The 25,555-nt window shown below is 43.2% G+C and overlaps 1 protein-coding gene across 1 annotated transcript; it reads left to right on the forward strand.

Moving 5' to 3' along the window:
* The first annotated feature begins 1,182 nt into the window (after positions 1-1,182).
* rnf217 (ring finger protein 217) lies at positions 1,183-25,421 on the forward strand. Its single transcript, XM_012868784.3, has 7 exons — positions 1,183-2,417; positions 11,574-11,795; positions 14,714-14,878; positions 15,008-15,105; positions 15,196-15,299; positions 18,671-18,742; positions 20,084-25,421. The coding sequence occupies exons 1-7, from the start codon at positions 1,422-1,424 to the stop codon at positions 20,170-20,172; spliced, it is 1,746 nt and encodes a 581-aa protein (XP_012724238.3). The 5' UTR covers positions 1,183-1,421; the 3' UTR covers positions 20,173-25,421.
* Positions 25,422-25,555: the final 134 nt, after the last annotated feature.

Here is a 25,555-nt window from a genome sequence, read left to right on the forward strand (position 1 = left end):
CAGTCCAAGTGCCATTTAGGGCCCTTTACAAGTCTTGATTTTTCAGAAAATGTGCTTTTCACATTTGGACCCACATAAAAAAAAGTGTTTTTCAATTTCCCAACATATGAGGCAACATAAGTTACAGTCCAAAGCAGTCCAAAGTCCTGCATAATAAGACTATAACAGAAACGGTATATGACTAAAAACAGTTTTAAACAGAAACACAGATTGTATGATAGGAAGCACAAAAATGTAAATCATTTTTGCAACTCTGAAATAAAAATCAGCCTTCATAAATGGCACTAAACGGATACAGTAATACAAACTGTTTACACAAATCAGCATTTAGTATAGGACAATCCAAACCGGACTGGACAGATCTGAACATTACGATTTATGCACGTAAATTCAAAAGTTGTCTCAAAGGAAAAAAAATCTGAAATAGACATATTTAATTTGCATTTTTAAATCAGATTAAAGGTTTCACGGATAACAAAGAATCTGCATTTATGACAAGGGTCAGTAACTTTTAGAGTGCAATGCTGACCTTGCTCCTACTAGACGACGTGACTTGAAAGGTCACAGGGAAGGAAGAACAGATAGGAGATAGGAAGAACACAAAGTAGTGCACAAGGGAAACAGAAAGATAGGGCATAAGAAAAGGATGGAGAAAGAAAGGACAAAAAAGGAAAGAAAGGTGACAATGATCAGGAGATGGAAGAAGACAAGGAACGAGGGACAGAATGAAGGGAGATAAGAAAGGACACGGAAGGAATGACAAAAGGGCGCACGGAAGGGAGGAAACAAGCAAGGATGGAAGGAATGGAGGAGAAAAGCAACAGAGAAAGAAGTAAGGGAAAAGGGAAGGAGGGACACGGGGAAGAAAAAAAGAAACGACAGAGGGAAGAATGGAAAAGAGGGGCAGAAGAAAAGGAGGGAGGAATTAGGAGAGGGAGGAAGAAGACAAGGAAGCAAGGACAGGAGGGATTATAAGAGGAGGAAAAGACTACAGGACAGAAGGTTGAAAGAGAGGACTGAGAGAAGGACATTTTAGACAACGAGATTGGTGATAAATCTGGAAATATAAGTTTTTCCACGCTTTTTATTTTTATTTTGCCACAACCATCCAGACACGAAGAATAGCTACTAAGATAAAGTTACTTTTGCTAAGTTTCTTTATTTCTTTTTTTTTTCTTCTTCTTTTAACTTTTTATGATGTTTCATCCTGACTCCCCACCGCCTCCCAGCAGCGGAGCGTGTCTTCCCTCCGCCGCTAGGTTTCCCATCGGCCTATCAAATGCTCTCCTCGGTGCTTACGACAACACCGGGAAGCAGCGGCGAGCCTGTTCGCTTTGTTTTGTTTTGGTAGTAGGAGTTGAAGGGGGAGCGGGGGGAAGGCCGACAGACACAGGTCCTCCCCGGGCAGACCCGCTCGCTAAATGGGGAGAGCTAAATCGGGGATGGAAGATGACGAGTCGATAGCTGACGCCTGCGAGATGCCGAGCTTTATGAGCAATATCGAGGAGGGAAGGGGGAAATTGTCCCGAAACCAGACGACGGGGACTTCCATCCCAGACGGCGAAGTTGGGCGGCCGCTTGGCGACCTGAGCCGACCTGTCATCCGGTCAAAGTCCCGGTTATCCCTCGACGGGAGGACGGGGAAGAGGAGCGGCGAGGGAGAGAGGGATGCGGAGGGGAACAACAACAACAACTGCAACAGCGCAGGAGTCGGAGCAGCGGGGAGGAGGAGGAGGAGGGCGAGCGCCGTGGAGGTTCTGAGGAGGAATTTCGGGGATTCCAAGTCGCCCTCTCACTGTTCGAGTACAAAAAGCCGGATGCAGAGCGAGGTGGAACATGGAGCCGGCGGGGAAAGTGGTAATACCGACTGTAAGGACGTACAAGGAGCACAAAGTGGTGAGTGTCAAAAGTCGGACGCGGAGACGGGAGGAGCCGGTGGTAAAAACGAGCCACCCTTAAGCGAGTCGACCACTTCAGACGTTGCGGGAGTTCAACGTTTAACGGTTGCAGATAAGTGCCATCTTAAAGCTGAGGATGTCAGCAACAATGGGGCTTCGGGCGAGTCGCTTGGTGCCACGAAGCACGTCTATTGTACGGTGTACTGCATTGCCAACGACATGCATGGGACGGACGCCGAAATCACGGACCGCCACGACGACGCCGCCGCCGCCGCATCGGACGGAGCAGAAACGGACTCGGGCGCGGTGACGGTGGGGGATCTGGACGCGGAACCGGAGCCGTACACGCCGTGTGAAATGTTGGACCCGTACTGGGATAGATTCCAGCGCCTGGAAAGGGCGCAGGCCGGTGGGTTGGATTGTTGCCGGGTGTGCCTGGAGGAGAAAACCATCGCATCCCTGCCCTGCTGCGGGAAGGCCGTGTGCGACGAGTGTCTGAAACTCTACGTCAGCTCCCAGGTTGGTGTGTTAGCAGGCAGGGCCGTTTCCTGCATGCATTCTGCCCTGGGCGAGGATATTCTTCTTTATAAAAAATAAATAAAAGTAAAATGCCATCAAAAAAGTAAATTAATTCCACTTTGTCAATTCAAAAAGTAAGTTAGTAATTGAATACATAAATTCAGAACCCTCAGAATGATTTATTTTAAGCCTTCAAACATACTTTAATAATGCTGATTTTTGTCAACATACCGGTCCCTGGCTTCTCTATTTAATGTGTCCCGGTAAATTTTAGATCCTTTTCGGGATTTAAAATCTTTTTTCTATCTATTCTTTCTCAACTCTACTTCTACGTCGCTTAGTTCAACAACGTTATGTCAGAGGTATTTTAACGCTCGCGTTGCCATCAACATGGCCGCCACGTCCCACAATGCAACGCGGATCCCAAGCGCTATTTAGATTACTATGGCTTACTCCTAATGATAACACTAAATACATTTTCTTTAAAAAAAAAAAAAAGAACATTACATAAGACCAGTAAAAATGTGATTTTTGAAAGAGAAGTGCACAAAAATGAGCAGTGGTGATTCTAGACCAAATTTACTTGGGGGCCCAGAGTGGAACCAGTGTTTTCTCAATTTCAACAAAATAACAAAAAAACAGGGAATTATTTTATCTTTTAATATATTAAGTGAGCAGCAGAGCCTAAGCAGACTCATGATCTAGCAGGTAAAAACTGTGAACCTATCTCAATGTGGCTGAAGCTAAAAGTGTAACACCTTCTTTTTTAAATCATTCAAGTAAAATTGTAAAGGTAAAAAAAGGACATTGGTCCGATGGACCAATCAGTTATAGTTTCTGTGTCAGCACATATCTTCATAAGAAACTGATTTGATATTATGTCTTCAGTACAGGCGCCAGGACCACTTCTACAGGGGCATTAGTCCCTGTTGGCTCTTGTCTAGGACTGTCCATGATTATGGGGAGGACTGCAGACACTGACACGTTCCACAAAGAAAGAAAACCAGAAAAAAATCACTGTCAAAAAGCTGATTGTTAACAAAGTGCTGTATCCAAGCATATTCATGGAAAGTAGAGTGGAAGGAAAAAGTGTGGTAGAAAATGTGCACCAGCAGCGAAGATAACCCATAGCCTTGAGTTGATTTTGAAGAATTTAGAAGCATATTCACAAGTCTTGGACTGGGGCTGCTTTCAGTGCTATTAAATGTAGAGTTGGTGATTTTTATTTATTTTTTAATTTTTTCCCCAGAAGTTTCCCCAAGACCCTTTTTGAATAACTGCTTATATGCAAAACTGTCTTCCCTGCTCGTCCGCTCCTCTGGGGGATAATGTGAAAAACAAAAAAATCTCCCAAATCCACTCTGGTCTTATTTCTTTCGACTAAGACCTTCTTCTTCTTCTCATAAACTTTGCTTCTAGCATTTCTCAGCCATGTTCAAAGCATAAAGTGAGAGTAGTGGCGCTACAGTGAACGGCTAACACTGAAGCTAACTGCTAAGCTAACCGGATACTTTTAGTGCGCTTAGTGGATTCACGACCATCGGGTCGAAAAATTGAATGGAAACGGCTCCTAAAGTTGGTATTATGAGTCGGAAAGTCAGTGCAACAGGATGGTACCCGACTTCTGTATTCACGATGGCTGCTACACTCAGCAACATTGAGTAAAAACCTCATACTTGGATTGTAGCCGCTCTTTATGTTTGTGTAACATTAAGTCAGTCGAGCAGGCGCTACCTTTCAGGGTTCATCAGACGGGATGTTTCAGCTCTGCTCATTTGCACAAAATACCGCCCAGAACAGCGTCATTGGCGTTGTTTTAACAACGTTGCGAGCGTCCGTGTTTTTTCGCGCGGTCCGACGGAGGGAAACTGGAAAGCAAAAAGGCAGAGACGACGTAACCTGCGACTCGTGAGTACCTGACCTCCGAGGGAAAAGGAACGCACCAATAAACACTAGCAGGACCAAGAGCAGGGATTGGTTAGTTTTTGCAGCTCTCACAGAGACCGTTGTTTTTTTTTTTTTACCCCTCCTTTTACTGAATTTATTAACTATTTTCAGGATGGAAGGAAAATTTTACCCAATATAACACAAAGTGTTCCTGAACAGGATTACCAACTGTAGCTTTAAGAACCACCACACAATGATGGATCCTGGATATGCGCTATAACCGTCCCAATCCTTGTGTTAAATCCACCCGAACCAGGTGTAAGAGCGTATGCAGCTTTGTAGGGGAATAAAGGTCCTAAAGTCTGGAGGAAGAGTGGAGAGGCCCAACTCAACGTTGCTAGAAGTCCAGTGTAAAATGTTGACAGTCTGTTTTGATCTGATGAGTCTTAAGTACACTGTGTTTTAGCAGGTCCAAAGTCAGCACAGCTGTGTGCCAGGACGCTTTAGAGCACTTTGTGCTTCCCTCTACTCGCAAGTTCTAGAGATGCTGATTTAGTTTTTCAGCAGAACTTCTTGCCAAAAGAGCAAGTACCTGCTTTACCCTTACTATCACTGTGACTGGTAGCCCAGCAGACTCAGCTGACCTAAAGCCCAGGAATGCTACATAGATGAATGTTAGGCCTCCTCTCCACGGCAGGCCCATCACCTCCATGCCACGTTGCTCTGATGCAGTCATGTCTGCACAAGGAGGATCGTTTTGAGTATTGTGAGCAAATATGGTGTAATACGTTGTTATACCTTTTCATAAGGCCATTGTTTCTGTTTTTAAAATACTTCTTTAAATATGCTGGTGAAGATTCTCAGTCATCCAGATCATGATCATTCCAAAGAAAGTAAAAAAACAAAGCAACTAGACTTGTTTTCCGTAGTTGAAGACGTTTCCGCTTCCTCTCCAGGAAGCTTTCTCAATTCAAAAAGTCTGGAGTTGTTTTGGCAGTGGTATATAGCTTGGTACTCATCATTACTCTAGACTTTTTGAATTGAGAAAGCTTCCTGGAGAGGAAGCGAAACGTCTTCAACTACGGAAAACAAGTCCAGTTGCTTTGTTTTTTACTTTCTTTGGAACTTCTTTAAATATTTATTCTTACGTAATATTGTCTTTTTTTTTATTTATTTTTTTACTTATTTTAGGTTTTCATTAGACGTAATTGTCAAAATATGAACACTTTGTAAAACATGAATTCATGTAATATAGCAGTTTTCCTCCTTTGAATATTAATGTTAGCATTTTGATGATATTAGCATTTTTGGAGCTGCATCTATCTGTATGTAAACACACACAGAAGAAATACACTGTAATGGGTCCGTGACGATGAGACGATCGTGGTCGAATCTTCAATTTTAAAGCTACAATTTTAATTATTTTTCTTTACAGTTTCACATTTTTCGACGGGGTTTCTGAAGTCTGCGGTTATTGTTGGATAATCCACTGAAAGGGCCTGACCGGCTAGTCGATGTAACTCCAGGTTCGGTTCCAGATATTCAGTGTGACGAGGCCGGGTAACTTCTTGTGCTGCAAAACCTAATGTGCTCGGGAGCAGGCTAGGTTTCCAGATTAGAGGTCAAGAGCATTAAGCATCCCTGTCCACCAATCGATACCCCGCCGAGGACGATGAAAGGTGAAACGGATGATGGCGGCTAAGACAACGCTTTCCTGTTTTGTCCTCCTCAGAGGGAGGGTAGGTCTGACTTTCAGGAGGAAATTCGCCGTGAGAGAAACGTAAACAGAGCTGGTGCTTTGCTGTATGCACCTAGAGCGCAGAATGATTACTCTGAGGTCCGTTCCCGTCAGAAGCTGAGGATCTGTAACCCCAATCGGGTGCATTCCTTTATCCAAATTGCCCCCGTCATTCATGTTAAAACTCACAAACCGACTACAAGACGTCTTGTGTGACGCCGCAGAGTCTGAACTGAGACGCTCACAATATCCCGGTCGGTTGGAGCGAGTCGTTTCTCCCTCAAAGCGGGCTTGTTGTGCGAGGGTTAAGGCGGCGTTTGACTGCAATATGGATCCGTTTATTATGTTGCGCAGAGGAGCGCTTCCTTCCTGCCTCTCCGTTGCCATCGGCCGCTCCTGTTTCACAGGCCGCAGTTTTCAGTGTCAGGGTTAGTTAGGATGGATCTTTCAAGGGAAAAGCCTGCCTTCTCTGGCATAATCCCCAGGTTTGCTCCATGCATTCTGTGTGGCTTTTAGCTCTTCCATTTAAGGTTATCTTGATGCCCCAAAATAATTGGAAAAGACTTTTTGTTTGTGAGTGTGTGTTTTACTGAATAGAGCAAAGGTTTCACAAATCTCAGGTTGTGCTGTTGAAAATCTATGATTAGAGGGAATCAGTTTGTTTAAAAAAAAATAATAGTGAAAGAGACCCTTAATTACCGTCAAATTGAAGCTCTTGTGTCCCCTTCATATCCGAAAGCCCTAGTCGGTGTGGCGAAGGGTTGGGTTGTGGTGGGATGTGAGCATCCACTGCTCGGTAGGGGAAGGGCTGAGGAAGGGGGTTGTCTGTCCTGGAAACAGTCACTGCTGGGAAAACCTCCAGCAGCTGGGTTGATGATTCTTAAAGCACATTCTTCTTTGCCGCACTTGCATGCTCCGTATTTAGCCTCCCGGAGAACTTTGGGTCCGGCTCACGGTTCTGAGCAATCCACCAGGAGCTGACCCCGCGTGTTTAAAATGCTCAGGAAAGATATCCAGATCGGGGTGGGGGGGGGGGGGGTCGACCTAAACTCTTCAAGGCCGGCTAACAAGTGGAGCACGGTTACGTGATCTGTGAAGCACAATGCCAGAAGTCAGCACCTGAAGGTCTCTTTTGTCTCGTGACAAATACTTCTTTGGTGAATCTAGGTCAAAGCAGCTTAAAAAAAAAAAAAAAAAAAAAAGCTCAAATAGTTTATGTAATAGCAGACTTTGCAAACGGTGGAGCCTGTTCAGATTCCTGCCTTGAAAGAGTCCACTTTTATCCCGAGGTGCGTCGTCTGCTGCTGTTGCACTTCAGAAAAAAACGTCAAGCGTCTTTTAGGAAGCCATCCTCTGCTGGGTGACTTCCTACACTACAAAAACGTAACTAAAAATAAGTAAAAATTTTCTTAAAATGAATGCATCTGTCCTTGATTTGATCAGGTAAATAAGATTATCTGCCAGTGAAATAAGATTTTTGCACTTAAAAAAGGAACAATCCATCTCCATCATCTTATCTCAAATGCAGGATGTCTAATTATCTTATTTTAGGGGTCAAAATACTTACTACTTATTTGCCTGCTCAAATCATGGACAAAAACACTCATTTTAAGAACATTTGACTTATTTTTAGGTCCGTTTTTGCAGTGTAAAAGACGCGCCCTCATCGCTGACGCCTGCGGTGTTTTTGCTGGCGCACCAGCAGCGCGTTACAGGCACCCACAGACAAAACAGAGACAACGGGAAAATCTGGGCCAACTCTGTTTAAAAACGGCACTTCTTCTATTGACCGCTCCTCCTGTGATTAGGTCTGATACATCAAGCACGTCAACGCTCAGCAATTTAGAGCAGAAATAAAAAAAAAAAAACACATGTACATTGGGCATACTTTTTCCCCCTCCATGGTTAATGTCATGCGGGGCGGATTATTTTTCTTCTTCTCTAAAAGCCTCCCCTCCTTCGTCAGATGGCATCTTCTAAACACTTTCCCTGGTTTAATAGACATTCATGCAGCTTGCCAGATCGCTCGGGCCGCGCGGAAGTTTGCGACCGTTGCTCTAATCTGCTTTAATCTGTTTATGTAAAACTATTTAATCAGTCGTTTAAAGTAGATTTTGTCTGCAGTCGTGTTACTCGGATAGCAGGTCGCACAGTGAAAAGCGCGCCGTCTGATAAGCAAGCTGAAAACGGAAAGGGTCATAAAAAAAAAACTTGCCTGGGGGGGGGGTCGGTTTTTGCATTCTCGTTAATGCGCCGCTAGCTGATTTCAGCACACAAGCTTGGTGTCAAGTGTGTAGAGTGAGCGTTATGTCAGACCGCCTCTTGCTGGTTTGGCTCCAAAAATCGTGTCGCAGCGGTGATCCAAGTTGCCAAATGCTCGCTGCTTCCAAGCCTCCTGGCGCCAGATGAATGCCTTTGAAGAATGCATGAAAAAATGTCTTGCCACGTAACAGATTGGACATTTTTATTAGTTATTCAAAATCAAGAGAATTGGGGGCGACTGTGTGAAAGAATCAGTACCTGCGGTTTCCTTAAGAGTGCAGAGAAAAAAACACTCCCAAGCCCACTAATTCAATTCAATTCAGTTTTATTTATATAGTGCCAGTTCATGAAACATATCGTCTCAAGGCACTTTACAAAGTCAAAATTCAATCAGATTATACAGATTGGTCAAGTCCCAACTAGCAGCATTCACTCCTGGAGAAGCGTAGAGCTACAGGAAGAGTCGTCTGCATTGTACATGGCTTTGCAGCAATCCCTCATACTGAGCAAGCATGAAGCGACAGTCGAAAGAAAAACTCCCCTTTAACGGGAAGGAAAAACCTCCATCAGAACCACGCTCAGTGTGAACGGTCATCTGCCTCGACTGACTGGGGGTTACAGAAGACAGAGCAGAGAAACAACAAGAGAGACAAAAAAGCACAGAAGCACACATTGATCCAGTAATCTGTTCTACATTAGATGGTGATAGCGGATGAGCCGTCTTCTCTGGATGATGTCACAGCTAACAGAACGCCAGACCAGGTGTACCTACAATGAAGAAAAAGAGAGAGAATAAAAAGTTAAAAGCTGAAATGACGACAAAAAGACTGTAGAGTGGGAGGGAGGAGGAATAAGGGTTTGGGCCGGTCTTGCAACCAAAGCTCCTTGGCCCCTTGTAAGGCGACTGTGAACTCTGCTGCATAATAAAGTATTCTAATGTGGGATGTGAGGGCAGAATTTAGGCCGAAAGTCCTCAACAAAGCTGGAAATCCCCCTGCAGAAGTCTGTAGCAACGGCCCAGTCAAAGTCAAGAAGCCCTAAAGAAACCAACTGCATGGAGGTATAACTGCTATGGGTGGTTCTAAGACCTGCTGACTTAATGGGGGGATTTGATTATTTTACTCACAGCCTGTTGATTTTAGCCCTTTTTTTGTTCAATAATAATCAGTATGTGTAACATTGTTGTGCACTGCTGCGCAGTCAGGGTTGGATTTAAATCGTTCTTAAAGAGTTGGAAGCTAAAACCAGCTTCCCTCTATTCTTGTTGAACTGGAATAGACTCCAGCTGGGGTTACTTTAGGTTAAACTACATTTAATTGAACATTGACGTGCGGATCTCTAATATAAGAGTCTAAGAAATCAGAGAAATGTGTTTCCAGGAACCAAAATCCTCTTTGGAAAACGAACCTGACGGATAGCAGCCGACATTGCCGTCTGCAGTACGTGACGTTGGCCTCGTTTGATCCAATGCTGTCGATTACAAAGACGTGTAGCGGTCGTCATTTGAGACGGAACCCGTTCGGCTCAACGCGTCACGCCGACCTCGCGGTGCGCCACGTGTCTGTGAGGAGGGGGCCCCGTCGAACCGGTCCCGCCAGGCGGCGGCCATCATTGCCTCGGCGTTGTGGTTAAAAGCAAACGGCGCGGCTATCAGGCCTGCATGGCCACATGTCAGTGAACGAGTACACGGCGCTCATTGTCTGCATGAGTCTGTCTGTGTGTGTTTATGCACAGGTGCCAAAGAAGATATTTAGGCGTGACTCCTTTTTAAAGGGTGTGGACGTTTACAGAAACGCACACTCAGACACCCACATTCTGATGACTACCTTATTAGATGTCATTGCAGCACGTCCCCTGGGAGATGGGAGGGGGCTTTGATTGACACACAGTGGGAAATGGGACACTTGGGTAGAAAAGAAAGAAAAATGAATTTGAAAAAACAGAAACAAGAATAGACATGGAGAAAAGGAGATGCCCTACAGCTAGATAGGTAGAAGGTAAAATGATTCTTAGTTATAAAAGACTAATTAAGATTTGATTCTCCTACTTTGGGTCATAGAGGAAGATTACAGTGCCATCATAAAGGCATTCACTAGAGCTGAATGACATCCAGAATATTTAGCTGTCATATTACTGCTTAGAGATGTGACATTAATATCCATTACGATTTACTCACATTTTTCACGTTTTCTTTCTTTCTTGGCCACGATCTGTGGCCGCTACAAATATCTGGTGTAAGCACGTATAGGTCCGACTTGGCTTGTGGCAATCTACAAGAAGGACTTCCTCCTAGCCACCAAATGTATGGAGCGCATGAGTAGAATTTTTTTCCCGATCTGCTGGCTCTTCTACACAAGCTGTGGGTCTCTGTAGCTCCTCCAGAGTTGCCATAGGCCTCTGGGCTGGTTGTCTGACTAATGCTTTGCTCTCCTGAGAAGGCTATGTCATTGTTGGTTGGCAGAGGTGTCAATACCTCTTTCTATACCTGGATACTGGGTTTAAGAGGGTTTATTAAGATTTCAGAGTTTGGGATGTTGTTTTATAACCTAAAGCTGTTTTAAACCTCTCCACAAATCTATCCCTGACCTGTCTGGAGTTCTCCTCGGGCTTCACGATCTTGGAGTTCTCTAAGAAAACTCTCTATAGAGGTCTCTCACATAACATATGTATCTTTAGTGGTACTAAGGTTGCACACAGGGGGGGCTTGTATTTCATAGTGAGTAGACTTCCGTAGGGGATTTGTTGCATTAAATTTTTTGTAGGGGTTTAATAATAGATGAGGCTGAATAATCACCAGTACACGAGCTCTGGAAAATCATGCATCCTCTGTCAGACTTACTGTACTGAAAAGGTTTTTCAAATCTGTGTCCAAAAAACTCCTTATGATATATAATCTGTATCAACTCTAGTGCACTAGATGGTTTAAAAGGTTTGGGCCGCTCCCTGAAACATCAAACCACAGGACTTTGTGGATGAGGTTCACTTACTATAAGTGCGCTCCCCGTTTGTCCTCTGTGATCTTTCGCTTCCACTCTTCTTCTCTCGGCCTCCCACTCCGTCTGTTTTGGCATTAGTTCTTCTCTAGGTCCCATCAGCTGTGTGAGTCTATTCAATATGTAGATACTTGGTGTCAACCACGCCGTCCCACCGTGGCCCAACCTGCACACTCACGCTCCGCTGCACGGCGGATGCTGCAGGATGAGCGCGGACAGCTTTCCGCTCTCACGGATTTGCAGTTAAACTTTTGTTGTCGTTCTTCCTCTTTTCAGGTGTGGGTGGGCAAAGTTCTCATCGGCTGTCCGATCCCGGAGTGTAGCGGCACCCTGGAGGAGGGATTAATGATTTCCCATATGAGCAATGAAGAGCTGGCGAAGTACCACTACTTTCTGGAGCTAAGTCAGCTGGACTCCAGCACAAAGCCCTGTCCCCAGTGCAGCCACTTCACCTCTCTGAAGGCCCACGCCACAAACCGCTCCGAGCACAAGTACAAGGTAAGGCCGGACACGTTCCTCCCCGCTGCCTGACGGCAAAAGGCAAGGGAGACGGGTGGGTGCGGGCAGAGACTGTGGCGCAGACTTTTGTTTTGTATCATTTCTACTGGTTACCAGGAAATGACTTCCCTCCTGCTTTCAGTGACCGCTTGTTATCAGATCTCACTTGTGTGCCGCATGGAAACAACAAACAGGACATCGGTGTGTCTAATGTATGGCTGCTTATGCTTTCAATCCGTCCGTCTAATATCTTCTGCTTATCTGAGATCAGGTTGCCAAGGTAATCAGTCCAGCAGTAACACCCATAGACCCATCTCACAGAGCTTTCTAATGGAGAGGCAGTACATCGTCCTAGTGCGTTCTGGATCGGCCCTGGGATCTCCACCCAGGGGGACATGATTATCAGGGCTGGACGATATAGAAAAAAAATCATATCGATAAAATAGAAATCATATTGATCGGTATTGATAATTCTCAACAAATTCAAATCATGTATTTTAAGTGCAGCCGGTCTTTTCATGCTGTTGCTTAGTGACCTGTTTTTATATAAAACACGCAAACACTGAATTCAAACTCAACCCTTTATTCAACCAAACTTTGCAAGTTTTTTTAAAAAAAACAAAAAGATACGTGCTTTATGAACTCTTTGAAGGAGGTGGAGCTTGGTTCCTGGGTCTGTTTGTGATTGGTTGGGAGGATGTAAAGACTGTAAAATTAATCTACATGATAGGCTAGAATGCAAAAAGGAAGGAAAACTGTTCTATTGAACTTTTTATTGACCCTTTTTTCTATCATCGATATACGACTATCGATAGATATATATCGTTATTGAATGATCGTCGGGCTGCACAGTGACACAGTGGGTAGCGCTGTTGCCTTGCAGCAAGAAGGTTCTGGGTTCGAGTCGGACCCTGGGTCTTGCTGCATGGAGTTTGCATGTTCTCCCTGTGCATGCGTGGGTTCTCTCCGGGTACTCCGGCTTCCTCCCACAGTCCAAAAACATGACTGTTAGGTTAATTGACTTAGGTTAATTGATCTCTCTAAAAATGTCCTTAGGTGTGTGTGTGAATGGTTGTTTGTCCTGTGTGTCTCTGTGTTGCCCTGCGACAGACTGGCCACCTGTCCAGGGTGAGACTGTGCCCATTGAACACTGGAGATAGGCACCAGCACCCCTTGCGACCCCATGTGGGATAAGCAACCCTGGGTCTTTCCATGCAGAAAGACCCAGGGTCTTTCTGCATGAGTTGGACTGCCTAGGCGTGGGGTTCAGGTGTCGCCTCCAGATTTCTCAAGCTGCATTAAGTTGTACGTGCGATGGATGTTACAGCGTCACGCCTTGTCTTGCCCTCTGAGCAGATTTTTGTTGAACACAGAAGAGACGACATTGTTAAACCACATGGAACGAAACGTGAAAAGACTTCTGGCTGAAGGGTGGTTGGGCTTAAAGAAATATCTACATTTTCATGGGACCTATGGCATAAAAAAGGGTAAAATAGCCATAATATAGATGTTCATCAACATCATGTGTTTGGCTGGTCCATATCACATGCTCAGGTGTTATGTTGTTTCACAAAAGTGATCCATTAAGAGAAAGAACGAGAAAGATGCACTACATAGAAAGACCATCGGAAAGTTGTGACGTTACAGAGCTCTAGGTGAGAACTCCTTTTCTGATGGAAGAAACAAAAATGAAGCCTACTAATTAAACTCTCGACCGATAGGTATTATAAAAAAAAAATAAAAAAAAAACGGATTGAAGAAAGAGGGAAGGCGACTGGGTAGAGCCGCGTATTGTTACTGCAACCAACCTATTTGACGAGGAGGGACGTTTGGCCTGACGAAACAACAAGCTGATGTTACTTCTTTCTCATGAAACTCTTTGGAGAATTCACATTTGTAGCTATATCAGCTACATGAAATGGTTTATACGGTGATGTCATGGCGTCTTCCTAAGGACAATTCTGAGACCGAGCCAAATTCAGCCCCTCGGGGAGCGTTGCTCTTCGCCCAGTGCCATGAATCAACTGTTTGTTTTTCTTTTTTGGAAAGATGATATCTTCTTGTGTGTGCGTGTGGCGTGTAATTATGTGTACCCTGAGCCGGTGCCTGCCTCGTCAAAAATGTGGTAACGGCAACGCGTAATGACAGCAAAGATTCTTGTAAAGAAGATTTGTTTATTCTAAGATGATCCTAAAGGACTAGTCTGATAGAGAATCAGACAGATAGTAGGAAAAGCAGATAAATCTTCATTTTTAGACAATTACACACAAACTCTCTGTTAAGTCTAGTCCAGGAAAAAAAATAAAAAAAAATAAAATAAAATAAAAAATATATATATATATATATATATATATATATATATATATATATATATATATATATATATATATATATATATATATATATATATATATATATATATATATATATATATATATATTAAATTTTTTAATTTAATGAAAAAGAGCCCTGAGTATAACTGGAGCTGCACAATAATAGTGAAAGGTGCGTCGTGGTGTAATATTGGGGAATGCTGCGATAACAATATGTCACGCAATAGGTACATTTTTAAGAAACATCGATGTCGTTTTGCTGTGGGTTCATTGTAAACGTAGACTCTTTGTGAATTCTCTGTCCAGCTACTGGAAATTGCAAACAAACAATTAAATATTTCCATCTTTAGCACACAGTTTATTGACAAGGTTGCTTCTGGTGAAAATCGGTAATACTGCTACATGAACAATTTAGTTGTGCCGTTTTGTGCCACTCGCCACTTCTTTACAGTCTAAATTTAAAACATTTTTTCTGCAACAAGCGTCATGAAATACATTGTAAAAAAAAAAAAAAAAGTTCTAGTCCTTTCAGTGCAATCCTTTCTCTCTTTCTAAATGTCAGATTTTCCTGTTTTCCTGCCCTAGATCCAGTGCAGCAGCTGCCAGTTCGTGTGGTGCTTTAAGTGCCACGCGCCCTGGCACGAGGGACTCAAGTGTCGCGACTACAGGAAAGGCGACAAGCTGCTACGGACCTGGGCGAGCGTCATCGAGCAGGGACAGAGGAACGCCCAGAAGTGTCCGAAGTGCAAGGTATTAGATTAAATTAGACGGGATTAGATTAAAAAATTTAAAAAGTGACGCGACTTAATACACAATTTCCCAAATGGAATCAACCTTTAGTTTTTTTGTTTTTTTCCTTTCCTCTTCCCTTCACTTTAGATCCATATTCAGCGAACAGAGGGCTGCGATCACATGACCTGCGCGCAGTGCAACACCAACTTCTGTTACCGCTGCGGAGAGCGTTACCGACACCTCAGGTTCGAGCCCGTCTGCTGCTTTTCACTCTGGCCGCTCCGCTTGTCCGTTATCGGGTTTTTCTGACTCCGTCTTTCACAATTTTGCGACAGATTCTTCGGGGACCACACGTCCAACCTCAGTGTGTTTGGCTGCAAGTATCGTTACCTTCCTGATAAGCCCCACCTCAGGAGGCTAATCAGAGGCTCTGTCTGTGGTACGTATGCCGTCTGCGGCTTTAAACTTTTTGCTCTGCTGAGTTTTGCTCTATCTGAAAGGGTTTGAAGCGAGCAAGTAAAACAGTTAAGGTGTCCTGTGTAGTTGTATTTTTAACAGATTCCTATTAAGAAAGTTAGTTCTTAGTTGTGTTTTAGCACACTATCAGTAATTTGTTTTTGCTACTTAGTTGCAAATCCTGCAAAAATATATTTTTGTTTGTTTTGTTTTTAAATTTAATAGAAATATTTTTCATGAGATCCCACCCCTCTCCTGCCTCCAATCAGAAGGGGGCTGTGGTCATACCAAAAAAGATTCCCCCACACATTTAGACATCGTTGCAACCTGATGTTTACATTCTGTACAAAAAGACACGCAGCCCCAGACTAAAGCTTTTCCGTTTCAGTTAGGACTGCTGAAATTATTTTAATCTCCATATTAACAGATTATTTTTTTAGATTCATTTTTTATTTATTTTTTACTGTTTCCAGGTTTAAAAGTTCACTTTTTTTTTGTTATGTCATTGGAATCTCCTTTTAAACTGACTTGAGTGAAACCTTTTCTGTATGGCTCCAAAAGCTTCTCACCATAGTTTGCAGGAGTTTTGGCTCCTGACAGAACTGCTGTAAGGGAACCGGGTTAGGAACTAAACTGTATTTATAGTGTTTATTTGTATATGGACAAGTGTTAAGTAGTGTTGCACCGATACCGATACCAGTATCGGACGGGGCCCAGTATCGGCGAGTACCAACAAATAGGCACCGATACCATTTTGATGTTTGTATGTCACTTGAATGCAGCCTTCTCTCTCCCGACTAGGATTATACATGTTATATAAGTTCATGAAAGTTGCACTATTTTGGTATTTGAGAGCCAAAACACAGAGTTTACAAGAGATTATTCAATTATTAATGTAATTTTACTGTTGCACTACTATTATACATGTTATAATTTCACGAATGTTGCACTATTTTGGCCTTTGAGAGCTAAAGGTTTATTCAACTATTGTCACCCATTCCAGGTAGGCAATAAAAAGTTCTACTACCCTAAGTAGTAAGCAGTTCTTCATATATACACAGACATCAATTCCAAACAGATGGTATCGGCAAATACTGCGCAGTCAGGTATCGGTATCGTATCGGTGCCAAAAAAATGGCATCGGTGCAACACTAGTGTTAAGTATTAACAACTACTATATGTGTTAAGCTAGATTGCAGCGTATGTCCCCAGTAGGAATGTTTAGTAGCAATATTTACTTTATCACGGGATATTGTAGCATCTATTGCATTAACAATAAAAGTGATTATAAGAAGTATTTATCATCACAGCTCTAATTGCTAAAGAAGTTGCATTAACTGCTTTTATTCATATTTTATAAAAAATATATTTTTATATTTATTGCTGCTTTAATGGAGCCATCAGTGGAAAAAATTTATAAGTAACAAACCCAACACCAGTTTTGTTTCTGGGATTTAAAAAAAAAAAACACAATTATGTATAGCAGATTTCTGTAAATACCTGGTTTCAATTCTACACCCTCATACAAATTCAGACTGATATTTAAGAAAGTTCTTGTATTTTTCCACCTGCTGCCAAAGGTTATGGAGCTGGAGGTTTTGCTATGATCCTGTGCTGAAAGCAAGCCGAGAAGCGAACCTAAGCATGATTTCAGTGTGCAACGGACATAATATGGGGATGGGGGGGGGGTCCAAATAATTAGGTCACAAGCTATGATGCATTCATGGCCTGGGAAAGACATCTCTAAGTTTTGAATGGTGAATTTGCTGATCAAGCTTAACGTCTGCCGATTCCAACCAGAGGTGGAGCAATCTGTTCCTACCAGCTGCTTATAATTTACATAAAATACAGAGTTATGTTGTACTTTCGTTTAATATATTCAAAACAGCGTCTAACCCTGAGTAGAATCTTTGTCTGTGACTTCTTCTCTTTGAACAAATCCCAAATGTTCTGCAGCATAGAGTAGATTCACCTTACTTTAATGGCATGTTCTCCCATCTGTCCCATTTGGAAGAGCGTCCTAGAGAAATTGAGCTTTTGTTCCTGTCACATGTTTACCCAAAGGAAACAGAAAGTAATGTATCAGTGATTAAAACATCTGGGACAGTTTCAAACCTGCTTTGTCCAACAAACATTGAATTGTTGTTAAAGACCATTTACACGTTTTCCTAAAAGGGGTGGCAATAAATTATAACTGGAAAAATTTCAGTGTCATCATTTTAAACATCCACCAGATTTTTACTCCTGCCCGGTTGAATGGCAGATATAGCCAACTCCATTAAATACATCTTACTCAACAGCTAATTATTCTATTCTAATAATATTAGCAGTATTTTATTAATGTTAATCCACAGTGTAAAAGATAGATAACTTAGCAGGAGACTTTGGCAGCCCCTCCTCAGTCCTTTACATCATTTTAAATACGTTTTTGTCCATTTCCCTGTATAGAACAGCACAGAATCATGAACTTTAAAGGGATTTGTTTAGATGTGAACTCTGTCCACGCCATTCTAACACAAGGCTGGGCTTTGCCCTAATACCTCCCATTGTAGCTCTGGCAGAACGTTGTCCCACTGACGGGCAAACCTCTGCCTGGTATCTGTCTCCTACACGTTTTCTTCTTGAATCTTTCTGTAATTAGGTTCATGAATCTGTCCATCAACTCCAACCAGCTTCCCAGTCCCTGCTGGAGACAAGCATCCTCACAGCACCATGCTGCCACCACCCAGTTTCCCCTGGAGCCTTGGGGACGGTGCGATCAGGGTGTCAGTTTTCAGCTGCACATTTTACACATAGGTCACAACGTTCAGGGGCCCTTTTCTTGCCACACTCCTAGATGATGTGATTGAATCAAATCTTATTCAGCCATATCAGAGTGAAGAGTGTTAAAATAAATGAAATGCCTCACACACTATTGAAATCTTTATTGGCAAGAAAGTTTAAATTAAATTTACACTTTACTACTACTTCTATGTCTTAAAGACACAGTTAATGAACACAATGGGACATTTCACTTTAAAACTCACATGTAACTTGCATCATCCACTACACCACGCCTCTAGTGAATCATCACATGCACAGATCTACCTCAGTTCTGATAATTAACAGCTACTAGATCTTTGAAGACCCGGAGAAGCTCTAATCCTGACAGGGCTTTCTGTAACCGTGAAAAATGCTCCGCCGCGTCGACAGGCGGCGGCCGATTTTAACCCATAACAAGAGCCATTGTCACGGCGAGGCTCTCGTTTTGTATTTAATGAGGAGCATCCTTCTGCAGGCGGAGATGATCGTTGGTTGTTACGGTAACCTTTCCTCCCCTCTGGTTTCCCCTCCCCTCCTTTTTTCTCTCCGCAGCCACGAAAGTGCTGATCGCGCCGCTGGTCCTCCTGCTGGTGATAGTGCTCGGAGCTCTCGCTCTGGTGATAGGTAACGCAGCTGCACATGTCAGCACACATGCCCAGGCCCATCACTTGGATGCAAAATGTCTCACCTGACTCACAGAAGCGGAATGCCTTTTTTTTTTTTTTTTTCCCTTTTGCATAGCAAAGCAGCTGCTCAGCACAGACAGTGTTGTAGTTGTAGATTCAGACTCCGCCTGGAGACCCGCAGTGATGCTGAGTCATTCATCGGGCTGCTCTGGGAGCTATTGATGCTTCGGCTGAACTGTAATTAGAGTTAATCTTTTCCTGTGTTGCTAAATCTGACAGATGATCTTCTGAGCACTAATATGCTGCGATGGAAGATTTACATTTGCTTTAATTGAATCGGCTTTGTGCTGCTATCTTCCTGCTTCTCAGCTCGATTAACTTTTCATGTGCAGGATAAGCTTGAATGTGGAGTAATCAAATGAAATCCTTATATTCTTAATGGAATCGTCAGAATAGCTTGTAACATGTAATCTTTAAATACTTATTTATGGTGCTTTCTTGCTCCCCCCCCCCCCCTTTTTTTTTGCTACACTTACATGCTTCAGATCACCAAACACATTTTAATAAATCAGTACCTTAAAAATAATTTCCTTTATTATGGAAACTAAGCAAAGCCATCCAAACCAAGCTGTTCCTGTGTGAAAACATAATTGTTGAATCATGAATTAACTTTCATTAAACTGATTTGTGGTTCAGTTTCACTCATCACATCAATTCAAAGGTACTGCTTGACCTGTAGCCTCAAGAAAGACCCTGTCTGACAACATAAGGGGGGCTTAAAGGTCTCAAGAAGCAACAAATCACGACACAAAGGGGCCGCAAACTCAAGACAATAGGAGAGACTGGCATCAGTAAGTCAGGGAGAGGTTCAAAGCCATTTCTAAGAATTCGGGTCTCCAATGAACCAGCATCATCAACAAAGGGAGGAAACCTCCCAGTAGTAGCCAGCTTGCCATAACTACTCCCAGATCACATCGACAACTTACCCAGGAGGTTATAAAAGAACCCAGAACAACAACCAGAGCACTGGATGCTCAAAAATCCTCCATTGTGGCTGAATTACAACAATTCTGTTGGTAAGAGTGGCTCAGAAGTCATCCAGTGGGATGTCACAAGATGCAGTTCCAGTGATCAGCTTAAAAGCACTGTTAGGTTTAAGGGGAATTACTTTTTCACTCAGGGTCAGGTTGGTTTGCACATTTTTTTCCCCCTTAATAAATGACGTATTTTGATAATAGAAGAAATCTGTAATTAGGCAAATACGGTTTTTCACACCCATGTGTCTATAATTGATGTCTATCAATCATAGAAAACTGTCCTCTTCTCCCTTTCTCTGCAGGTCTGTTTGCTTTCCCTGTCTACTACGTCTGCAAGAGGAGGAAGAAGCAGCAGCAGCAGCAAACCCGAGGCACCGGGCAGTGGATCTGACCCCGCTCCACAGCTAGCCGGATAAAGGCGACACCCACATCTCCTCAGGGACGGATGCGCCAGCCTGAGGCGCGAGAAAAACTCTAAAGGAGGAGACTTCGCCGAACAAGCACGGGCTGTTTGAGCGGTACTTTCTCTGAGCAGAGCCAGGCTTTGATAATTGCACATCAACACGTGGAGTTTATTTATATCGCCCAGGGGGGAGGGGGGGGGCTGCTGTCGACGCGCGGAGGCCGGACGTCGAAGGACAGAATTTTGAGGCGGCGACCATGTGGGACAGCTTCGTTACGGTGAAGACTGAATTACGGTCGGGATGATTGTAGCGGGCGCTCTGAACGTTTCTGCTTTTAAACTTTTTTTATTATTATTATTATTATTATTCGTTTGCCTCAAATTTAACGTCGGAGGAAGTAATTTAAACCGACACATGCGGTTGTAACATTTCAGAATGAGCTAGAGGGGTTACCGTTTCTGCAGGGTTACTGTCACGGGGGATGAATGCCACTTTAATTCTGGGCTTTAAAAAAAAAAAAAAACATCAAGGCAAGTTCCTCCCAGCAGCCGTCACCCAGCCTCTGGCGGGATTCTGACTGGATATTTGTCCCTTTTTCATACCAGAAACACGTTTGTTTAGGTTTCCTGGCACGAGTTCGACCTTTTGAGCGGAAGCTGAATGTCTTCTGGTGAAAAGGTTTCATGATCAGACGAGACAGAGGTTAAGATGTCCGGTCCCGGTTATAAGAAGTGTCCTTGGAGGGAAGTCGGTGAGGCTTTTTGAACCTAAGACCGCCGTGCCAGCTGGTAAGCACGAGGGCGGCCGCATCATGCTGTGGTGCATTGCACAGTGTGAAACTTGAAAATCTACAGCTAGATGGCTGATATTTTGGTATAGTTGAGTAATGGAAGACAGAAAAAAAAATGTGTTGACTGGTTAAAGGAGCTCAGATCCACTGTTAAAAATGAGTTATTTGTAATAAGGGATGATTGAGAGCAGCAGATCATGAGTTTCCTCCTGTTTCACTGGCGGAAAGATGAATCTATTCAGAAATTGGGACAACCGTGGCTCCTAAATTCTCGCTGGAAGGCCTGAAAACTGGGTGTGTGCCCGATGCTAGAAGTTGCCAACACAGGTTGAGCCGTCATGACACGCTGAAAGAGACAACCCCGTCCCCTCGCTTTGTTCTCCGGCTCCCTGTCTGCGTTTCCATCCCCTGTTTTTGGCCCTGCTAACAGACCTCGCCCCTGCTCAGCCTGCTTACCGTGTCATCAAAAAGGAAAAAAAAAAAAAAAAAGGCAGCCGTGCCAAAACAAAGTGCTGAATGTGGTGCAACGTACAATTGATCCGGTCGCTTTGTCGTCCCGTTATCTTTTTAGGGTTTAGCGTGTTTAATGCCGTTGCTCGTCAGGCAGTGCCCCGCCATAGTAGTTTTTTTTCCCCACATTTTGTCACGTTACAAACAGACAGGAAACCAAGGGAAACAAGCGTGATTCGTGGTTATAATTAGAGGGCGAGGCGCTTCGATTCGGCTCCAGCGGTTAAAGCATCTTCTGCTGCAATCGCAGCTCCGGCTCGTTGTGGAGTAGGCCTGTCTGCACATCTACAAACTGACATTTGGGCCCGTTTATTTCAGTTTTCTTGCATGAATATGCTTCAATTTAAAACCGTGGTCCTCAGTTCTGGTTCTCGAGGTTCGGTGTCCTGCTGCTTTTAGACCTTTAATTAGCTCCATCCTTCTTCTCATCTCATCTGACCAGCTTCTCTGTTCCTGCTAGAGGAAAGCATCCCCACAGCATGACGCTGCCTTTACCTTGTTTCATCATAGGGGATGTTGAGCTCAGGGTGATGTGCTGTAGTAGTTCTCCATAAAACACATTTAGCATATAAGCCAAAAATCTCTTCTTTTTTTCTTTTTTTTTTTTTTTTTACCTCATCCTACCAGAGCACGTTCTTCTACATGATTAATGCGCTCACCCAGCATGTTGCTGTATAACCAAACCCTGCGTTAACCCTGCCCTCAGTTCTATCTCTGACCCGACTGCTCTGTCCCGTGGTCCGGTGGGCTTAGGTTTCTCATTAGGCGACTCGATTGCCCTGGATTTTACTTAGTTGCATCAGGTTGAAGGCAAAGACAAATGCCTGCCGCCCTTTTCAGATTTCAGATTCCTTTCTTACAAACACTTATTTGTTGCTTTGTGCCGACCTAACCTATAAAATCAACACAAAATAGCTGGAAGTTTGTGGTTGTAACGTGACAAAATGTGGGAAAAAGAAAATTGTGAATCCTTTGCCAAGGCATGGTATACCCCCCACCAATGAGTTCAAAAGGGTTTTATATAGCTGTGTTCTGCTTAACGTTATCAGATTTCATAGTTTACAAGAAGTGGTGCGGTTCTCTTTATGAACCTGGATCGATTTTATTAGCATTGAGGCAAGAATGTAAACCCCGCGGGGGAGGGGGGCTCTGCCAGGGAATCCGTCAGTTTCAAAAGCATTAAAGGTCACCTGACTCTATTGTTTGTCCCTTAGTTTCCAGGAAGGGTTCTAGAAAAAGAGGTTCAGTATCAACTTGCTCCTGAGCTTTAAAACAACACATTTAGGGAAAGTCATTCACGGCTGTCCTTATAATCTGGTTTTGTTTTATTGCTCCTTCATGCGGATTTTACAAAAAAAAAAAAAGTCCCCATTGAAGCTGGAAACCGATGCGTTGTGTGTCATTTCATCTGTAAATGTCGCAGCGTTGAACTTAAACTCCAGGATTAATGGCATCCGGTTTAAGGAAGCAGGATTTATCTTCATGCTTGTCAAAGGTTTTGGCGGCGCACCGCTTTTAGCTGAGCTTTATCCCAGGGGTGTGACAGGTTCTCCACGGCTGGGCGTTAATAAGTGTCAAAGTTACACTGTAATAACAGCGTTCACAGAATACACTGACATTAAATCCTTGCACACTGCTTTCTGTAGTTCCAAGCGGTCCTAAAGCTGGGTTGAATCCTCTCTCAGGGAGTTTGTTTTGTGTTCACTGGACCCAGAGTCCAACCCCCCCCCCCCCCCCCAATCCCCGCCCCGTTAGCTGTGCCAAAGAAATAGCTGAACAGCGCCGTGGCTTCTGAAAGCTTCCTGGTTGGCTGGCCAGCTGCTGTCTCTCTAAAACACGTTGAATTCCAGGAAGCTGAGTGCACCGCCGCTCCAAAAGGAGATCAGAAATGTGTTTTCGCGTTGCCAACGCTGGCTCTTTTTTCCCCCCCGAGCCTGACTCAGCGGGATTGCGAACTCTTTGTTGGGGTCAGAGGGGTGAAAACCATGACTGAAAAGCAGAATGATAAAATAAAAAAATAAAAAATGGGCACGCGTGTTGGGAGGTGAGCTTCAAATGACTGAAATGAAACGCGTGCCACTCGTTCCTGTGCATCCCACTGACGCCGCTCCGCTAGTTCTGCACTGTCATGTTTAGCAGCTGCTGTTTTTCAAGGTGTGATTTAAGATGTTCGCCTGCATCTAAAACTGATCCCCCATTGGATAACAATGGCTGTCATTTCCTACATTCTTTATGCCATATCACTTGTTTAATTTATTTTTCTGTGCCATTTTACTGGAACGTGGTCCTTTTTTTTTTTTTTACAATGCCTTACAAAAGTATCCAAACCAATATTTTTTTTTTTTTTTTTCACATTTCAGCTGCAAAGCACTATGTATTCTTTGGGAAATTCATGTGAAGACCAGCAGAAAACTAGCACCTAATTGTGAAGTGTAAGGAACGTAGGAGTGGGGGGGGGGGGGATGTCCATTAGTGCTCAGCTCTCCTCAGTCAGTACTTCAGCTGCAAGTCTCTCTTCCAGCTTCCCTCTTGTCACACATCCATAAAGGCCGGAACAGGGCGTGGCTAAAACTGCCTAAACTGAGGATCTCTTTCAGTTTAGGTGGCAGAAGGTGTTTATTTATGGGTATCGGAACAAGGGGAGCTTAATACAAATGCACATCGTAGTACAGACTTTGTTTTTTTTTTTTTTGTTTTTTTTTGTTTTTTAAATTAGAACACACTGTATCATCTTCAATCCACAATTATGCACCACTTTCTGCTGGTCTTCACAAAGTCCGAAATGAAATGCGTCAAAGTATAGTGCAGCATGACGAAATGTGGAAAAAGTTTAAGAGGTATGAAGACTTTTGCAAGGCAACCGTGCTCGGACTTTCCCACCGCTGAAATTACAACGGCGCGAAATTAGCTCGTTGCCGGAGAACGAACCTCAAAATCGGCGTGAAGTTTGAGGAAGGAAAGCAACGTCCTCGGGTAATATTTTTCACTGTGACTGAAACTGCATTTTTGTGATGAGGTTTTTCTGTGCTTCTTAGTTGTTGGTCTAAAATGAATGCGGTTACATTATAGCTGGGCTTCAGTAGTTGTCAGCTGAGATGTATTTATATAGTCTCCCATTAGGAATACGATGTCTGGTGAAACGGCTGTAGATCAGATTACGAACTTGTGTTTTAAAGAGCTGCAGAGTATATCAAATCCCAGCCTTATTTTGTGTTTATTACACCTTGTACATCTTCATCCTCAAGAATCATTTATGAAAACAGCGACGGGACACTACAGTTAAATGCATTTGGAATATTGTAGCCGACTGCTCAGTAAACAAAGGCAATAAGTTTAGGTTTGACATCCCTAAAACCAAAGTCCAGGGTGTAGGATACATCCGAAGCCTGCCTGTAAATTTGCACATGTTTAATGGTCACTTTATTCCGGCTATTGCTTTTCCTAAGTTTTTTTTTTTTTTTTTTTTGGGGGGGGGGACATAATAATCTGTTGCACTTTGAGCCCTGCCTCCAACATTTGATCGTCTGTGAAGGAGGAAATGTTGCAGAAAGACGTGCCGCTTTCGGTTGGTTAAATGTCTGCATAATTGAAAAGTAAGAGACCATAGAAGTCCTGACTGTTTAACCGGTAAAGGTGGATTTTTCGCTAACCTCAGGATGAGATTACACCTGCTGGACATGCAAACCTGTTAGAACAATAGCAGCGTGTTTATGTGTGCAAGTCACTTTTTTTTTTTTCCGGGTATCACTTTACAAAAAAAAAAAAAAAAAAGAAATGTTTAAGGACCCGTTTTTTTTTTTTTTTTTTTTTTTTTTCCTTTCCAAAATGCTGCCACTGTCGGAGATATCTGCTGATATTACTGTTGCTAATTTGGCAAAGGCACAAACCTTCTTTTATCTAAGAATTTGATGGACAATAAAAAAAGGCCAAAATGTGGTTGTGAGTATTTTTATTTTTTTTCTTGATTTTTTCCAGTTGCTTGACTGAAACACAGCCTTTACTCTCAAGCTGTTCATCTCTGCAGTAGTTGCGATTGTACTTTTACGTCAGCAGGGGGCACCATTGTGCCG

The sequence above is a fragment of the Fundulus heteroclitus genome, chromosome 15, assembly GCF_011125445.2.
Source record: "Fundulus heteroclitus isolate FHET01 chromosome 15, MU-UCD_Fhet_4.1, whole genome shotgun sequence".
In the NCBI taxonomy this organism is placed as follows: Eukaryota; Metazoa; Chordata; class Actinopteri; order Cyprinodontiformes; family Fundulidae; genus Fundulus; species Fundulus heteroclitus.